The sequence below is a fragment of the Odocoileus virginianus genome, chromosome 15 (assembly GCF_023699985.2).
Source record: "Odocoileus virginianus isolate 20LAN1187 ecotype Illinois chromosome 15, Ovbor_1.2, whole genome shotgun sequence".
Classification (NCBI taxonomy): Eukaryota; Metazoa; Chordata; class Mammalia; order Artiodactyla; family Cervidae; genus Odocoileus; species Odocoileus virginianus.
The window spans coordinates 165-17,657 of record NC_069688.1 but is presented as its reverse complement, the minus strand read 5'-3'; the positions used below and the strand labels follow the sequence as shown (position 1 = coordinate 17,657).

At 51.5% G+C, this 17,493-nt stretch overlaps 2 protein-coding genes across 2 annotated transcripts; one reads left to right on the top strand and one right to left on the bottom strand.

Annotated features, from left to right (window-relative positions):
• Positions 1-236: 236 nt before the first annotated feature.
• CYP11B1 (cytochrome P450 family 11 subfamily B member 1) lies at positions 237-4,722 on the top strand. The gene is made up of 3 exons (XM_020900035.2): positions 237-2,903; positions 3,282-3,437; positions 4,602-4,722. The coding sequence occupies exons 1-3, from the start codon at positions 2,665-2,667 to the stop codon at positions 4,720-4,722; spliced, it is 516 nt and encodes a 171-aa protein (XP_020755694.2). The 5' UTR covers positions 237-2,664.
• Positions 4,723-7,816: 3,094 nt separating this feature from the next.
• Positions 7,817-16,770, bottom strand: GML (glycosylphosphatidylinositol anchored molecule like). The gene is made up of 4 exons (XM_070476883.1): positions 16,273-16,770; positions 16,090-16,168; positions 15,391-15,498; positions 7,817-8,315 (listed from the first exon to the last, which is right to left on the bottom strand). Exons 2-4 carry the CDS (start codon positions 16,148-16,150, stop codon positions 8,017-8,019), a joined length of 468 nt encoding a protein of 155 aa, XP_070332984.1. The 5' UTR covers positions 16,151-16,168; positions 16,273-16,770; the 3' UTR covers positions 7,817-8,016.
• Between the last annotated feature and the right edge of the window lie 723 nt (positions 16,771-17,493).

Sequence of the window (17,493 nt, the reverse complement as noted above, 5' to 3'; positions counted from 1 at the left end):
CTCCAGTATTCTTGCCTGCAGAATTCGCCTGGTGGGCCTCAATCCATGGGGTGGAAAAGAGTCGGACGCGACTGAGTGACTAACACTTTCACTTTCTATATATTCATATATAGATTATATATAGCATATATATTATATATGTATGTATATATATATGTATTTCTTAATGTTCATACATATCCACATGTGTGTGTATATTTGTGTATATGTGTATATATATATATATATATATGGAATTAACCACATCTTCCTCATCCAATTCTCTGTTGATGGACACTCACACTGCTTCTATATCTTGGCAGCTGTAAATTATGGTTCTAGCATCTTCCTAATTAGTGTGTTTACTTTTCTCAGATATGTACCCAGGAGTGGCAATCTGGCACATTCCTCATCTTATTCTGTTGCACACAGACTGTTTCGAACAGCATGGATCTTGCAGATGCTGAGGTCTGTGGGGTCGAGTGCATCAAGAAGGGGGCCCCCGCCTCCTTGCGGAGATGTTCCGGTCTATCCTGGCTGGGCTCACACTGGAGTTGGCAGTCCACTGCCCTCAGGGGACAGCAAAGAGTTCAGATATCCGGGCCAGAGGATCCTGGGGCTCTACCTGCATGCGCAGGTTGAGGCAGGGGCTAGGCCACTGCTGGGGTTCTGCTGAGTCCCCCAGCTCAGTGAAAGAGGGGAAGGAGCCTGAGAACTTTACTGGGGCTCAGGCTCTGAGCCTTGAGTGGGGATAGGAAGGACCAGGTATGAAGTGTGGAGAAATCGGAACCCAGCACGCGGGGGAGGAGAAGAGTTCTGATGGGAACAGCCTGATATGGGTACCAGGGCTCCCGGGCACTGGTCTTGCCCTGGGACGCCCACTGAGCGGTGCTCTTCTCTGCAAGACCCTGGCCTGGCCCCACCGGGGGAGACCATCAGGGCAGGGGCTCCCCTGTAACAGGCTTTCAGCCCCTTCTGGGGCTGGGCTGGGTACTCAGGACAGCTGTGCCTCAGGGCAGGCAGCCCGGCTGGCTGGCCCTCAGGACAAGAGGAGGCTTGCAGGGAGGGGCTGCCAGGCCTATGCGGGAGGCAGATCCCCACCTTCGGCGACGTGGGGATCAGGGGCCCTGAGAGCGCTCTCGGGTCTTCCTCTGTGAGGAGTCATTGCGTGAAGATTCCCCTGGGACCTGCACCCTGCTCTCAAGCTTGGGAGGCCTAGGAGGTACCGAGAGCTCGGCACAAGTTCAGGAGCCTTTGGTGCTAGTGCAGGCGGAGGGCACACAGGCAGGAACAGGTTCAGGAGGCTGGCCAGGGTGGCCTGGGCCGAGGCAGAGGCACCCCAAGGGCCGGCTGGGGCTCCAGGCTGCGTCTCAGCCCGAGGACAGCTCTTACGCCACCTGGGGCTGAGGCCCACTGTGCATCTCGGCTTGATGAGGGACCTTGGCAGGTCTGACTCATGACCACAGCTGAATATCCCCCAGGAAGTGTCAAGAGAGGGAATGAGTGAAAGTAGAAGGGCAAGTAACACTCAGATCTTCAGCCACCCTGAACTAGAAGCCCCACGCGCGCCCTGTCCTACCTCCAGAGCCTGCACGGCGGTGTCTTCAGGGCACCATCCCCAAATCAGGCCCGGGGTTCCAGGGCACCTCTGCAGAGACCCAAGCATGAGGGCCCTGGGGCCCCGCTGACACAAGGGGGGCCTGGGGAGGGGAACCGAAGACCTGTTGTCGTCTCCTGCTTGAAAGCAGGGCCAGAGACAGCAACACTGACCTCCTGGGAGAGCTGCCAGGGCTGGGTGGATGACACGGCATCTGAAACTGTGGACCCCCAAGCAGAGGGAGGGCTCCAGCTGTCTGCCTCCTGGGTCCCTGGGAGGGTGGGGGGCCCACGACTATGCCCCTGTCATAGACTTTCCCCACCCTGGGGGCTGCTCATGTTCCAGGAAGAAAGAAGGATGGGGCCCTGAGCACATACCCCATGGGGGCGGGGTCCTCTCACCTTTCTGACTGAGGAGGGGCTTGCAGGCCACCCTCGCCAGCCCTGCCGGTGACCCCGTCTTCTGGGTTCTCTGCTCCTCAGCTGGATCAGCCTGGCCAGACAGACAGGGCCTCGGCCACAAACTGCTCTGGCCGCCAGTGAGGCAATGGGGTCTTTGCATCCCCCTAAGGGCCCCCGTGGGACTGCACGCCCCCGTTGGGAGGGACCCTGGCTGGCTCCTGCCTCCACTCCTGGACCCAGCATCCGGCCGGACAAGAGCAGGCAAAACCCAGGGTTGCGGGAGAGGAGGGCCCAGCCCTTCCCACTGCTCCCCGTTCTGGTCCTTGTGGAAGACAGACAAACATACCCAAGGTCCCCTTTCATCCCTTGCGAAGATAAGGCACCCATCCATCCTGCGCCTGTCCCTCACTGGAGGGGGAGGGGGCCTCTTGCCCCCACCGCCGCCCCTTTGGGTCCCTGTTCCAACCCTGCCCCGCTCCCAAGAGCCACCCGCCAGCAGGCCTGCGTCACTGCCGCACCCGGCGCCATCCATCTCTGTCCTCCCGCTGGAGGCCTTCAGCCTGAGTGCTGCCCTGGGCTTCCTAGTCTGGCCCAGAGACAGTCTGGCCTGTGACGTGATCACATCGCCCAGGGCCAGCTGGCCCAGTGAGATAAAAGGAAGGGGCTGAGGGAGCAGGGGGCAGCAGGATGGCGCTGTGGGCAAAGGCCAGAGCATGGATGGCAGGGCCCTGGCTGTCCCTGCGTGGGGCACACCCACTGGGCACCAGAGCCGCTGCAGCCCCCAAGACAGTGCTGCCCTTTGAAGCCATGCCCCGGTGTCCCGGCAACAAGTGGATGCAGATGCTGCAGATATGGAAGGAGCAGGGCTCTGAGAACATGCACCTGGACATGCATCAGACCTTCCAGGAGCTGGGGCCCATTTTCAGGTAAAGCTGTGCCCACTCACCTCAGTGAGAACACCCTCACGTTCTGTCCTCCCTGGTGGCTGATCCCACTGGGCCAGGGCTGTGCCACATCCCACCGCCCACATCCTGGGGGGGGGGGGGCACCCGGGGCGTGGGGAAGCCGCAGGGAGGGGGCTCCTTGGGGCAGGTGTGCGCCTTGGACGCCGCGGACAAGGGTCCCTGGTGACCTGTAGCCCTGGCGGTTCGCTGCTGGGAGCACAGAACACAGACCCCAGAGGAGGGGAGGCTTCAGTGAGACTGCGGGAGGGCCTGCCGGCTCTGAGCCAGTGCCTGGCTCTGTGCATCGGGGCCCAGGGCAGGACACGGCCCCCCAGCAGGTCGCGGAGCTCTGCCCCACAGGTACGACGTGGGAGGGAGACACATGGTGTTCGTGATGCTGCCCGAGGACGTGGAGAGGCTGCAGCAGGCAGACAGCCGTCACCCCCAGCGGATGCTCCTGGAGCCCTGGCTGGCCTACCGACAGGCTCGCGGGCACAAGTGTGGCGTGTTCTTGCTGTGAGGGCTGGTGGGGGTGCGGAGGGAGGGGCTGGGCAGCATGGGTGCAGAGAGCACGTGGAACGGGGAAGACCTCAAAGCGAGCCTGCCCTTGGCCCACCTGTGTGGGTGGGGAGAGGGTGCCCACCGGCTCTGGATTGGGCCCATGCCAGGGCAACCTGTGTGCCCTGGAGCTGGGTAAGGGGACCCTTACCTGGGGGGGACCCTTACCTGGGGACCCTCCCTGCAGGGCCAGAAGAGGGAGGGTGGCGCCTGCTGAGGCTCGGAGGGGACTGCCGGCGGTGTGTACGTCTCCCCTCCCACAGCCCCCCACAGGCACTGGGCCCTGTGTGGGGAATACCAGGAGAGGCACGATTGGATTCTGCCATGAGGGGCAGGGGCTGTGAGGGGAGGGGAGGGGCGGGCAGCATGGCAGAGGCCTTGCCCACTCTGGAGTGGTGAGAGCAAGCTGGGCCCGCTCCCAGGGGCTCGGCCTCCTCCCTCACAGAAGAAGCCTCCAGGCCTGGAGGGGGCCCAGAGGGGAGGTGTGTGTGGAGCCAGGGCACCTGCCAGTCTGCAGACACCCCAGCAGCAGGCTCAGCCACAGGCCCCCATCTCAGGAAGCAGGGAAGCCAGACCAGGGAGCGGGCTGGGTCCAGGGTGTGCAGTGCAGCCGAAGCTTCGTGCCTCTAGAATGAGCCTCCCTCTGCCAGCATCTCTGTGGGCGTTTTTGAGGGCCAGGCACTCAGGCCCTGAGCAGAGGTGCAGGCGTGTGGTGGAGACACTCCCTGAGCTGGGGGCTGTAACACAGCCATAACGTGAGAGAGGGCGAGCCAGGCATGTGCCTGCTCTAGGAAGGCTTCCTGGAGAAGGAGGGCTTTCACTGAGATTGCAGGGACCACACAGAAGAGGAGGCCTGGAGGGCAGCAGGCCAGACCCTGCAATTGCGGAGCATGACAAAAGGCTGCTTTCCTGATCCTCTCCTGGATTTCCCTGTTTCTCCAGATTTCCTCTTTCAAGTCTATGGAGGGATCCCTTTTCCATTATTCCGCTTGGAATTTCCCGTGTCTTCCAGTGTGAGGCTCTGTCCGGCTCTTTCTGACAACCTTGCCTGGTTATTACTGCCTCGACAGTCTTCCGTGTGATCCTCATGATTCCCACGCCTCTGCGTGTCTTTCACTGTAGCAGTGGTAGTGCCTTTAAGAAGCCCGATGCCAAGAACCGGAACGCCCTCTATGTTCCCTGTGCCGCTGAGGTCTGGTTTGAGGCCGTGTCATCTCTTGCCCAGGGGCTGTCGCTTTCCTAGAGCCACTCTGTGTTCATTGCCCAGCCTCAGGTCGCCTCTGGGGCGTGAGTAGTGTAAATCCTAGACCACCCTGAGGGCATTGTCTCGGTTCTCGGGAGGGAACGGGGATTCGGGGGTTCGTCCTCATTCCACCTTGGAAAGCTCAGCTCGCTGCTCAACGCCTGACAGTGCTGAGGGCAGTTTGCAGTGTTAGTGTAGTGTTTTCAAGGTCTCGCCTCCACATGGGGCTCTGTGACAGCCTAGAGAGGAGGGAAAGGGGGGTGGTGGGAGGAGGGTCAAGAGGGAGGGAACCATGTATACCTGTGGCTGATTCATGCTGAGGTCTGGCAGAAGCCAGCACAACAATGGAAAGCAATTGTCCTCCAATTAAAAATAAATACATTGAAAACTACATGCAGCTGACCGGTATTTCAAGTTCAGCCTTCTTTTAAAAGCCTTGCCTCTCCGCGGGGTTCCAGTTGCAATGTCTAATCTTACTTTTGTCCTGTGCTTCGTCTTTCCCTGGGAACTGGGGCCAGCAGACCATCAGGCTCGGTGGCTTGGACCCAAGCCTCCCCTGGAGGCGCTGTACTGGCTTCCGTGCTCCCTCCTCCCTGCTCCTGGTCCCGCGTTGGTTGCTTCCGGGTCCTGAAGACATCCTGAACTTTTACAAGCACAGAAATGCACTTTCTACATGTTCTGGATTGTGTAGAGTTTCTGGAGTCGGGGGATTTTCAGAGTATTAGCTCGGGAACCTTGCTCGAACCCGAGGACCCTCAGTGGCTCATTTAAGCAGACAGTTGGTGTCTGGAAGCTTTCTGTCTGTGGCTGTCCTGGGGGATGACCGAACATCCCACAACTGTCAAGTCTCCACAAAATGTTCCTCAGCTTTCTTGCGGGAGGAGTTGCCTACCTTGCAAGAGGGGTCTTAGGTGCTGGTAGAACCCCGGACACCAGTCGGATTGCGGGCCAGTTTCAAATGACTAAGTATCCACTTTCATTGATCACTTAACACGTGCTTATCAATATCCAAAGGTCCGATCATCGTAAGAGGACAATGACCCCATTCGTAGCATAGAAAAGAAAATCCACATCCTCCCCACCTCTATAGACACAGAGGAGCATTTAACCAAATTCAATACCATTGTTGTGCTAAGAGATAGGGCACAAACCAGGAGTGGAACAAGGCCATCTATGGAGAACTCAGGGCTAGCCCCATACTTCATTGTGAAAAACAGGCTGTTTTCCTCCTCAGACCAGGAACAGGATGTCTGCTCTCACCACTGCCAGTCAGCCCAGGCCTGGAGGTTCTACCAGAGCACTTTGGCAACCAGAAATCATCCAGGCTGAAGAGGAAGGACAACTGTCTATAGGGCTGGATCAGATGATCTTGTTTAGACTATCCTAAGGAAATCACTTCAAAGGATTATTTTTAATAAAACTGTGCAGCAATATTTCAAGATCCAAGTGCAGGGTATAAAAATCTATTGCATTTCTCTTCACTTGTGATGATGAAGGAAACCCATTCCATTTACAAGAGTGTCAAAAAGAGGGACACACCTAGGAATGAGTTCAGCAACAGATGTTCAGATCCTTCCTGGGAAAACCACAAAGCACCACTGAAGAAATGAAAGATGGCTACCGTTGTAAAGCCTCCTGCATCCCTGGATCAGAAGATAGCATATTGCTACCAGGACAATTCTCCTCACATCACTCTCCAGATTTCATGTAATCCCAGTGAAATTTCCAGGCTTCCCTAGCAGCTCAGGGGTAAAGAATCCATCTGCAATGCAGGAGATGCAAGTTAATTCCCTGGTCTTGGAAGATCCCCTAGAGGAGGGCATGGCAACCACCCCAGCATTCTTGCCTGGAGAATCCCATGGACAGAGGAGCCTGATGGGCTACAGTTCATATGGTCGCAAAGAGTCGGACACGACTGAAACGACTGGGCACGCACGCGTGCTCTGAAAAGTCCATGTTCTCCTGTGTAGGAAGTGCCAAGTTGATTCTGAGATTCACATGGAATGCAAAGAACCTAGATAGCCAGTGTAATCCTAAAAACGAACGACAAGGCAGGAGGATTCCCGTGTGCAGATTTCTGAGCTTACTGCAGAGCAAACCTGTTCAAGTCAGGATGGTACTGGCACAAGCACAGACAGACCAATGGACCGGAACTGAGAGTCCGGAAATGAAATGATACGTCTGTGGTCACTTGAGTTTTTACAGAGCGGCTAAGGCCATTCAACAGGGAGCATCTGTTTTCGAGGAATGTTGCTGGGACAACTTTCTAGCCACGTGGGGAAGAAAGAAGTTGGACCTTTATCTCACTCAGACAAGAACCGACTCAAATGCCCAGAGACTTAATCATAAGAGCTAACAGTGTAAAAGCCTCAGAAGAATACCCAAAGTGAGCTCTTCATGATCCTGAATTTGGCGAAAGATTCTTATACGTGGCAGTGAGTGCTGTTAAAAAATGAACTTGATGCACTGTTTCATCTCATTCATTTCAATACAGGTTGACTGAAAGGAGTAGGAGGAGGAAGAGAGCAGAGATGGTCTGAGTTTCTGTTCCGTCAACACCTTTTTCTGATACTGACCTTGGGAGCACGGAGCGCGACAGCAGTCACCTGGACTTCTGCACCTGCCACTTGAAGGCAGTCAGAAGCTGGCCTTAGGGCCCTCACCCTCCTAAGTAGGCAGCATCTGGAGAAACGTTCTGTCACTCTTAGGAAGCCAGGCGCCACCGTGGGAGACGGCTCGAGTCCTGCAGAAGGTGTCTGATGGCACCACGCAGGGCGATGCACAATTCTCCATGGCAGCTCTGCCTGTCCTCATTCCACTGCATCGCCAAGCACACTCTGGACTTCCACCATCCCCACCTGAACACTGGGAGCGTGCAGGCTCGGGTGCCTCAGGGGCATGTGGTCTGAGCAAACCTGGGGCCACTCTTTAGGTGGGCATGTAGACTAGGCCCTGTGACGCTTTTGCTGTTATTAAAATACTCCGCCTCTGCTCCCTAAAGTAGCAAGAGGTTGTTGACTATGTGTGAGGTGACACCTACTGAGGGGAAGAAAGATCAAACATTAAAACCACAAAGAAATCTCTGAGTCCACAGTACCTGAACGAGTCTGGTGTTTATTTCTCTCTTGCAACAGATGCTAAATGGGGAACTCATCAACCGGGGCTCTAGGGGTCAGGGAGAGTAATAGTAAAGGACACAAGAGAGTGTGTTCTTGTGAGTGTGGCTGACAGGAGAGTAAAGGACAGCTAACTTGGAGAGATGGGGAGATGATCAGCCCCTCCAAAGGGGGCTTCTCAGGTCAGCGTGTTTCTGACTAGAATGGAGACGATGCTCAAGAACAAAGCTGATTGCACCAACTGCGCATTATCTTCGATATCCTCTTCAAGTGTGTAATCTCCTGTGATGTCCCTCTCCAGATTACTAGGTCCTTGGAAATTGCACATGTTCCCACCACAACAATTAACCCAATAAAAACTGTTAAATCTATGAGTCGTCTTTCTTCTGGGGGCTTCTGGAGGCTGTTCGGCACTATACACAAATGTGCAGTTAAATGTGCAGTTCTTGACAACAAGTACTTCCCGAGAATTCAAACCTAAAAAGACAAATGAAATGAAAATCACAGATTTCATGCGTTAAACATCCAAAATCAGAGCACAGCTATGTTAACTAGCTCCATCCCTAAATATTGTTGTTGTTCTGTCATGCAGTCATATCTGACTCTTTTCGACCCCATGAAGGCAGCACGCCAGGCTTCCCTGTCCTTCATTATCTCCTGAAGTTTACTCAAAGACATGTCCACTGACTGATGATGCCATTCAACCATCTCATCCTCTGTATCCCTTTCTCCTCCTGCCTTCAATCTTTCCAAGCCTCAGGATCTTTTCCAATGAAATCGCTTCTTTGCATCAGGGGGCCAAAGTACTGGAGCTTCAGCTTCAGGGTCAGTCCTTCCAGTGACTATTCAGGTTTGATTTCCTTCAGGACTGACTGGTTTGATCTCCTTGCCATCCAAGGGACTCTCAAGATCGTCTGCAACACCACAGTTCAAAAGCATCAATTAAAAAACAAACAAACAAACAAACAAAAACCTAGTTATTGAGGTAATTCAACTGACATAAGATAAAGAGAACATATATAGTGGGGGAAAAAAGCAAAAACACCCAAAAGCATCAATTCTTTGGTGCTCAGTGTTCTTTATGGTCCAGCTCTCACATCCATACGTGACTACTGGAAAAACCATAGCCTTGACTATAAGGACTTTTGTCAGCAAAGTGATGTCTCTGCTTTTTAACATGCTGTTTTACCTGTGTTTTTTCCCAAGGAGCAAGCATCTTTTAATTTCATGCCTGCAGTCACCATTCTCAGCGATTTTGGATCCCAAGAAAATAAACTCTGTCACTGTTTCCATATCCCCCACATCTATTTGCAATGAAGTGATGGGACTGCAGGCCATAATCTTCATTTTTGAACGTTGAGTTCTAAGCCAGCCTTTTCTCTCTTCTCTTTCACCTTCATCAAGACTCCTTAGTTCCTCTTCACTTCCTGCCATTAGGTGGTCCCATCTGCATATCTGAGGCTGCTGATATTTCTCCTGCAACGCTGATTCCAGTTTGTGATTCATCCAGCCTGGCAGTTTACAGGATGTAATCTTTCAATAAATTAAATAAGCAGGGTGACAATATACAGCCATGAGGTACTCCTTCCCAGTTTTGAACCAGTTCACTATTACGTCTGGTTCTACTGCTGCTTCTTGACCAGCATACACGTTTCTCAGGAGGCAGGTAAAGTGGTCTGGTATTCCCATCTCTTTAAGAATTTTCCACAGTTTGTTGTGATCCACACAGTCAACGGCTTTGGTGTAGTCAGTAAAGCAGAAGTAGATGGTTTTCTGAAACTCTCTTGCTTTTTCGATGATCCAACAGATGCTGGCAATTTGATCTCTGGTTCCTCTGCCTTTTCTAAATATACCGTGTATATCTGGAAGTTCTGGGCTCCTGTAATGTTGAAGCCTAGCTTGAAGGATTTTCAGCATCAACCTGCTAGCATGTGAAATGAGTGAAATTGTGCAGCAATTTGAACATTCTCTGGTGTTGCCCTTCTTTGGGACTGGAGTGAAAACTGACCTTTTCTAGTCCTGTGGCCACTGCTGAGTTTTCTAAATTTGCTGGCATATTGAGTGTAGCATGTCAACAGCATCATCTTTCAGGATCTGAAATAGCTCAGCTGGAATTCCATCACTTCCACTAGCTTTGTTCGTAGTAATGGTTGCAAAGGCCCACGTGATCACACTCTTGGATGTCTGTCTCTAAGTAAGTGACCATGCCATTGTGGTTATCCGGGTAATTAAGACCTTTTTTTTGTATCGTTCTTCTGTGTATTCTTGATGCCTCTTCTTTGTCTCTTCTGCTTCTGTTAGGTCCTTGCCATTTCTGTCCTTTAGTGAGCCCATCTTTGCCTGCAATGTTCCCTTGGCATCTCTAGTTTTCTTGAGGAGATCCCTAGTCTTTCCCATTCTATTGTTTTCCTCTATTTCTTTGCATTGTTCACTTAAGAAGGCTTTCTTATCTCTCTTTGCTATTCTCTGGAACTCTGCATTCAGATGGATACATCTTTCCCTTTCTCCTGTGTCTTTCACTTCTCTTCTCTGTTATTTGTAAGGCCTCCTCAGACAACCATTTTGCCGTCTTGCATTTCTTTTTCTTGGGGATCGTTTTGGTCACCACCACCTGTACAATGCTATGAACCTCCATCCACAGTTCTTCAGGGACTCGGTCTTTCAGATCTAATCCCTTGAATCTATTTGTCACTTCCACTGTACAAAGCATTTTATTTAGCTCACACCAGAATGGCCTGGTGGTTTCTCCTAGTTTCTACGATTTCAGTCTGAATTTTCCAATAAGGAGTTCATGATCTCAGCCACAGTCAGCACTGGGTCTTGTTTTCACTGATGGTATAGAGCTTCTCCAAGTTTCCTTCCTGGTGGCTCAGACAGTAAAGCGTCCGCCTGCAATGTGGGAGAGCTGGGTTCAATCCCTGAGTCAGGAAGATCCCGTGGAGAAGGAAATGGCAACCCACTCCAGTACTCTTGCCTAGAAAATTCCACGGATGGAGGAGCCTGGTGAGCTACAGTCCACGGGGACGCAAAGAGTTGGACACGACTGAGCAACTTCACATTCTCCAAGTTTGCCTGCAAAGAATATAATCAATCTGATTTGGGGATTGATCATCTGGTGATGTCCATGTGTGGACTCACCTCTTGTGTTGTTGAAAGAGGGTGTTTGCTATGACCAGTGCATTCTCTTGACAAAACACTGTTAGCCTTTGCCCTGCTTCATTTTGTACTCCAAGGCCAAAGTTGTCTGTTACTCCACGTTATCTCCTGACTTCTTACTTTTGCATTTCATTCCCCATGATGAAAAGGACATCGTTTTTTGTGTGTTAGTTCTGGAAGGTCTTGTGGGGCTTCCCAGATGGCAATAGTGGTCAAGAACCTGCCTGCCAATGTAGGCGATGTAAGAGATTGAGTTTGATCCCTGGGCCGGGAAGATCCCCTAGAGGAGGGTCCGGCAATCCATTCCAGTATTCTTGCCTCAAGAATCCCATGAACAGAGGAGCCTGGCAGACTACAGTCCACAGAATTGCAGAGAGTCAGACACAACTGAAGCAACTAGCACACACACATGCCAGAAGGTCTTGTAGGTTTTCATCAAACCGTTCCACTTCAGCTTCTTTGGCATTGGTGGCTGGGACATAGACTTGGATTACTGTGATGTTGAATGGTTTGTCTTGGAAACAAACCAAGATCATTCTGTCACTTTTCAGACTGCCCCCAGGTACTGCATTTTGGACTCCTTTGTTGACTATTAGGGCTACTCCATTTCTTCTAAGGGATTCTTGCCCACAGGAGTAGATATAACGGTCATCTGAATTAAATTCTCCCTTTCCCGTCCATTTTAGTTCACTGATTCCTAAAATGTCAGTGTTCACTCTTGCCATCTCCTGTTGGACAACATCCACCTTACCTTGATCCATGGACCTAACCTTCCAGCTTCCTATGCAATAGTGTTCTTTACAGCATCAGACTTTCACCACCAAACATCTACAACTGAGGGTTGTTTCTGCTTTGGCTCAGCCTCTTCATTCTTTCTGGAGATATTTCTCTGCTCTTCCCAGTAGGATATTGGATACTAACCTAGGCGGTTCATCTTTCAGTATCGTATCTTTGCCTTTCCATACTGTTCATGGGGTTCTCAAGGCAAGAATGGTCAAGTGGTCTGCCATTCCATTCTCCAGTGGACCACGTTTTGTCAGAACACTCCACCATGACCCATCACCTTGGGTGGCCCTGCACTGCATGGCTCATAGTTTGAGATACACAAGGCTGTGATCCATGTGATCTTTTTGATTAGTTTTCTGTGATTGTGGTTTTCATTCTGTCTGGCCTCTAATGGATGGGGATGAGAGGCTTGTGCAAGCTTCCTGATGGGAAGGACTGCCTGTGGGGCAAACCTGGTCTTGCTCTGGTGGGCAGAGCCTTGCTCAGTAAATCTTTAATCCGATTTTCTGCTGATGGGTGGGGTGGTGCTCCCTCACTGTAGTTTGGCCTAAGGCAGCCCAGTCCTGGACTCTGTAGTGTCTACGATAGGCTGCAGGCTCTATGGCCAGGCTAATGGTGATCTCCTCCAAGAGGATTTATACCAACAGGCTACACCTCTCAGGACTGCTGCGGCCTGTGCCCATGACCCCGGAGCAGGCCAGTGTCAACCCACGCCTCTGCCAGAGACTCTCAAACATTCACAGGCAAGTCTGCCTTGGTCTCTTGTGGGGTCACAGCTCCTTTCACATGAGTCCTGGTGTGCACAAAATTTTATTTGTTCAGTTCAGTTGCTCAGTCATGTTCGACTCTTTGCAACCCCATGGACTGCAGCATGCCACGCTTCCCTCTCCATCACCACCTCCCGGAGTTTACTCAAACCCATGTCCATTGGGTCGGTGATGCTATCCAACCATCTCATTCTTTTTCGTACCCTTCTCCTCCCATCTTCAAAATTTCACAGTATCAGGGTCTTTCCAATGAGTCGGTTCTTCAGATTAGGTGGCCAAAGTACTGGAGTTTCAGCTTCAGCATCAGCCCGTCCAATGAATATTCAGCACTGATTTCTTTTAGGGTGGACTGGTTGGATCTCCTTGCAGTCCAAGGGACTTTCAAGAGTCTTCTCCAACACCCAAACTCAAAAGCATCAAATCCTCAGGCGCTCAACTTTCTTTATAGTCCATACATGACTCATCTCCATACATGACTACTGGAAAAACCATAGCTTTGACCAGATGGACCTTTGTTGGTAAAGTAATGTCTCTCCTTGTTAATATGTCTAGGATGGTCATAGCTTTTCTTCCAAGGAGGAAGTGTCTTTTAATTTCATGGCTGCAGTCACCATCTGCAGTGATGTTGGAGCCCCCCAAAATAAAGTCTCTCACTGATTCCATTGTTTCCCCGTCTATTTGCCATGAAGTGATGGGACCAGATGCCATGGTCTTAGTCTTCTGAATGTTGAGTTTTAAGCCAGCTTTTTCACTCTCCTCTTTCACTTTCATCAAGAGGCTCTTTAGTTCTTCTTCACTTTCTGCCATAAGGCTGGTGTCTTCTGGGTATCTGAGGTTATTGATATTTCTCCCGGCAGTGTTGATTCCAGCTTGTGCTTCATCCAGCCCAGCGTTTCTCATGATGTACTCTGCATATAAGTTAAATAAGCAGAGTGATAATACACAGCCTTGACATACTCCTTTCCTGATTTGGAACCAGTCTGTCGTTCCATGTCCAGTTCTAAGTGCTGCTTCTTGACCTGCATACAGATTTCTCAAGAGGCAGGTCAGGTAGTCTGGTATTCCCATCTCTTTTAAGAATTTTACACAGTTTGCTGTGATCCACACAGTCAAAGGCTCCGGCATAGTTAAGAAAGCAGAAGTAGATGTTTTTCTGGAACTCTTAATTTTTTTAATGATCCAACAGGTGTTGGCAATTTGATCCCTTGTTCCTCTTTATTTACCACAAGGCCTTAAATCCTTTTGAAAAATGTTTACGTATAACATAGTTTTGGCCACATCAGGTCTTAGATGCAGCATGTGGGAGCTTTCCTTGCAGCACCCAGGCTTCTCTCTCCGTGTGGCCCATGGGCTCCAGAGCATGACGGCTCAGTAGTTGTAGAAGACGGCCTTAATTCCCTGCCACTTGTGGGATCTCAGTTCCCCATGAGAGAGTCATTTCCTAGGCAGTTTGATAAGAAGTCTAGGGGTCCCCAAGGAGAAAGAGGTCTGGAATGCTCAAGGAGGAAGAAAGGATAAACTTTTTTTTTGTTGTTCCTCTACATTCCTTAGGATTATATAACAATAAAGTATCATGGTTGAGGACAGTCTCTGGATTAAACCTTCTGGCTAATCCTGTTATCTTGAAATGTGAATTATGGGAGTAGGTCTGGTGAGGTCTTTACAAGGATGATAAAACAATAATGTATCCTGCCTGAGGACAGTCTCTGGATTAAACCTTCTGGCTAACCCTGTTCTCTTAAAATGTAAATTATGGGAGTAGGTCTGGTGAGGTCTTTATGACCTCCAGACATTCTTTTGATTCATTGGAGAGTATATACCTCCACTGCTAACACTAGCAAGGGGGTACTCTTTCTGTCCCCTTCTGATGCCTATGTCAGAAGCTTTCTCTGTCTCCTTTATACTTTAATAAACCTTTATTACACAAAAGCCCTGAGCGAGCAAGCCTCGTCTCTGGCCCCGGATTGAATTCTTCTCATCCAGAGGCCAAGAATCTCGGCTTCTTTTCATGGTTCAGCTACATCCTTTCACCAAACCAGGAACTGAATCCATGTCCCCTGCATTGAAGGGCAGATTCTTAACACCAGAACACCAGGGAAGTCCCCAGTGCTTAAACTTCTTGAGTAAGCAAGAATATTCAAGTCCACTAGAATTCTCATTACTCCATGAACGCCTTCACCTAGGGATGATTTTCCATCTACACTGCCAACTTATCTAGGCATCTGGCATCCCTAAGTAATTTTACAGTCCCTTGTCAGGAAGCTATACAAAGGAGTCGCTCCGTTCATTATTTGTCGTAAGGAATCTAGGGACCCAGAAATGAATGGAGACCAGGAAATACGTTTTTGCTGATGTCCCAAAGATCACACAGACCCTCAACCAGAAAGCCCCTATAGTATGGCCTTCAGCTGATGGGCCTCTACATCAGCTCCTTCTGTGGTAAGCAGTTTCCTGAGGGATCTAAGGTGCTTCCATGTTTTGGGCCTGCTTTGCTAAAAACCTTGCCAGAGGACCATGCTCCTGTGGGAAACAAGGAACCACCTAAGCTGCACTGGGGAATCTACCTACTTGACCAGGGATGGCCAAGGAGTGGAGGCCTTGAGTGGCAGCAGTTCTTCCAGCCCTGGAGACACAGCAGGACACCTGAGGACAAAAGGGCCCATGTGGCAGGCTATGTGTCTCTGCAAGAAGCTATTACTGCCTGCCCTTTCCTGGGGCTGAGCCTCGCCCTAGAAACATCTTCTCAGGATCGGAACAGAGAGAGACAAGAGTGGCCCTGTCCCCTGAAACTGCCTAGGTGGAGTGACTCGTTTATTAGAGTAAGAAGGTAATCTGGTACTTACGCATGGAGACAGTAAAACAGCGCCTAATTTCATAAGGACACGTTCTAAGTCTTGGACAATTAAAGGTGTTTTTCACTGCACACTCATAGCACTGTACGTTATAGGTCCCTAGAATAAACAGAGCAGAGTCAGACTCCTCCTTTGTTGCCACTCACTGCATCTGCCCAGCAGCCGGCCCCTTCCCTCAGCCTCTAGGACGCCTGAGGATGCACAGCTCAGTCCTCAGTGGGCTCTGAGCCGGGGCAGCATGAGTTTCCTGGACTCCAGGATGCCAGGAACACCCAGGAGCTTTCTTCTTCTCAGAGACAGGCTCTCAGGAAAGGTCCCGGTCTCTCAGCGGTGTGAGCCTCTGCTTTGTGGATGGACCCACCTTTTCATGCAGAGCCCGTAGTCATGAGGGGCCACAGGCTCCCTGAGTTCCCTGCGCCCACCATGCCTGCCTGTTCCAATGAGGAAGGGCCTCAGCCAGAGACTCCCCCACGCCCACTCTGCGGCCCCTGCGTCCACTGGTCCTTAGAGGAGCCTTCCTCCGTCCTGACCCTCCCCCTGCTCCCGGACACCCTGTGCTCACCAACTGCACAATTGCTAAGATGGACATCTCAGCTGGCTAAGATGGCGAAAATTCCATTCAGACCCTTAAAATGACCCCAATTAAGTCAGGTCTCATCCTCGTCAAGAAACAGAAGCACTGATACTCACAGGGCTCAACGAAGCCCAGTGGCCATCCCATGAAGAGGAAGAAGGCAAAGAGGAGCATCATCCCTGTGGGGGCTTGAACCTGTAGGTGAGGGAAGCCAGGGCACAAGTCAGCAAGTGTGTGGCTCTTAGAGCCACTTCTAGTGTTCTCATCTGAACAGCATGAGTCTTGGCCACCCTTCTCACCTTCCAGCATCTCTGGCTCTCGGCTGAGCACGGCACTGGGCAGTGACGGGCTTGCAGCCCTTTCCCACACACAGTGGCTTCGCCCCGCTCAAGCCTTCATGCTAGATGAAGACATGCTCCTGCTCTCCATCAGGCAGAGCACGAGGCTCAGAGTGGTCTGGGGCTGTCTCCACGTGGCCCTCACACTCCACATGGACCCCGTGATCTCCCTGACGTGTCCCAACCTCAAGGCTGACCTGTGTGAAGAGCTGGAACATGCTCCATTCGGTAATTCTGACTTGTATGAGCTCTGAGAAAAATGCAGAGGGCAGTGACAAGAGTGCAGGAACTAGTGGAGAAGCAGCCAGGAGCCCAGTGCCTGTGCTAGGAAGCGTGGACCACATGCCATCATGTCTCCCAGGGAATGGGCATCACACGGCCCCACATTACTAAGGGGGAGGCCCTGCGGCTCGTCACCTGAGCCACACACCAGCACTTGCTGGAGGGAAAGCCCCCAGCACCAGGCAGTGCCCACATCTGAAACATTTCCTTGTGGGGACTCATCAGCACCCTTGAAGCTGCCAATGTCCAGGATCCTTCCAGAAATTCCCTCCCCGCCCCCAGGGGCCCCGTCTTCCTTCTCAACCGGGGCATTTGCCCTTTGTGCTCAGGGGCTCCTGTCTGAGGGTCATGGCTCGCCTGCTGCTGCCTGTCACCCTGAGGAGACCCAGGGTGGGGGGCAGCCCCTGACAGGTACCTGCCTCAGGACCAGCTGAGGCCCAGGATGGGTGCTGACTGTGAATCAGCCAGCCACGCCCCTCAGGTGGGGACCATCAGTGTCCTGCCCCTCGGCCCCTGGCTCTCATCACGTGTCCTCCCTGGGCAAAATTCTGTAAAGCAATTATCCTTTAATAAAACAAAATTAAAAAAAAAAAAAAAAAGACAAGACACACCAGGGCTTCCCTGGTGGCTTATGGAGTAAACGGTCCACCTGCCTATGCAGGAGACACTGGTTGAATCCCACGTCCAGGAGGATCCCACATGCCGCAGAACAGCTAAGTCTGTGTGTGCCACAATTACTGAACCTGTGCTCTAGAGACCAGAAGCGGCAACTACTGAACTCCGCCAGACCAAGAGCCCGTGCTCTGTAAGAAGAGATGCCACTGTAATGGGAAGCTGACGTACCACAACTAGACAGTAGACCCCCCTGATGCAACTAGAGAAACGTCCGCACAGGAACTA

Excerpts from the sequence above, each read along its gene's own strand:
- GML (XM_070476883.1), bottom strand. The coding sequence starts at position 16,150 with ATGATGCTCCTCTTTGCCTTCTTCCTCTTCATGGGATGGCCACTGGGC. Across the intron at positions 15,499-16,089 it reads ACTGGGCTTCGTTGAGCCCT|GGACCTATAACGTACAGTGC; the intron begins GTGAGTATCAGT and ends TGTTTATTCTAG. Across the intron at positions 8,316-15,390 it reads CTGTTTTACTGTCTCCATGC|GTTTGAATTCTCGGGAAGTA; the intron begins GTAAGTACCAGA and ends TTGTCTTTTTAG.
- CYP11B1 (XM_020900035.2), top strand. The coding sequence starts at position 2,665 with ATGGCGCTGTGGGCAAAGGCCAGAGCATGGATGGCAGGGCCCTGGCTG. Across the intron at positions 2,904-3,281 it reads GAGCTGGGGCCCATTTTCAG|GTACGACGTGGGAGGGAGAC; the intron begins GTAAAGCTGTGC and ends TCTGCCCCACAG. Across the intron at positions 3,438-4,601 it reads AAGTGTGGCGTGTTCTTGCT|CAGTGGTAGTGCCTTTAAGA; the intron begins GTGAGGGCTGGT and ends CTTTCACTGTAG.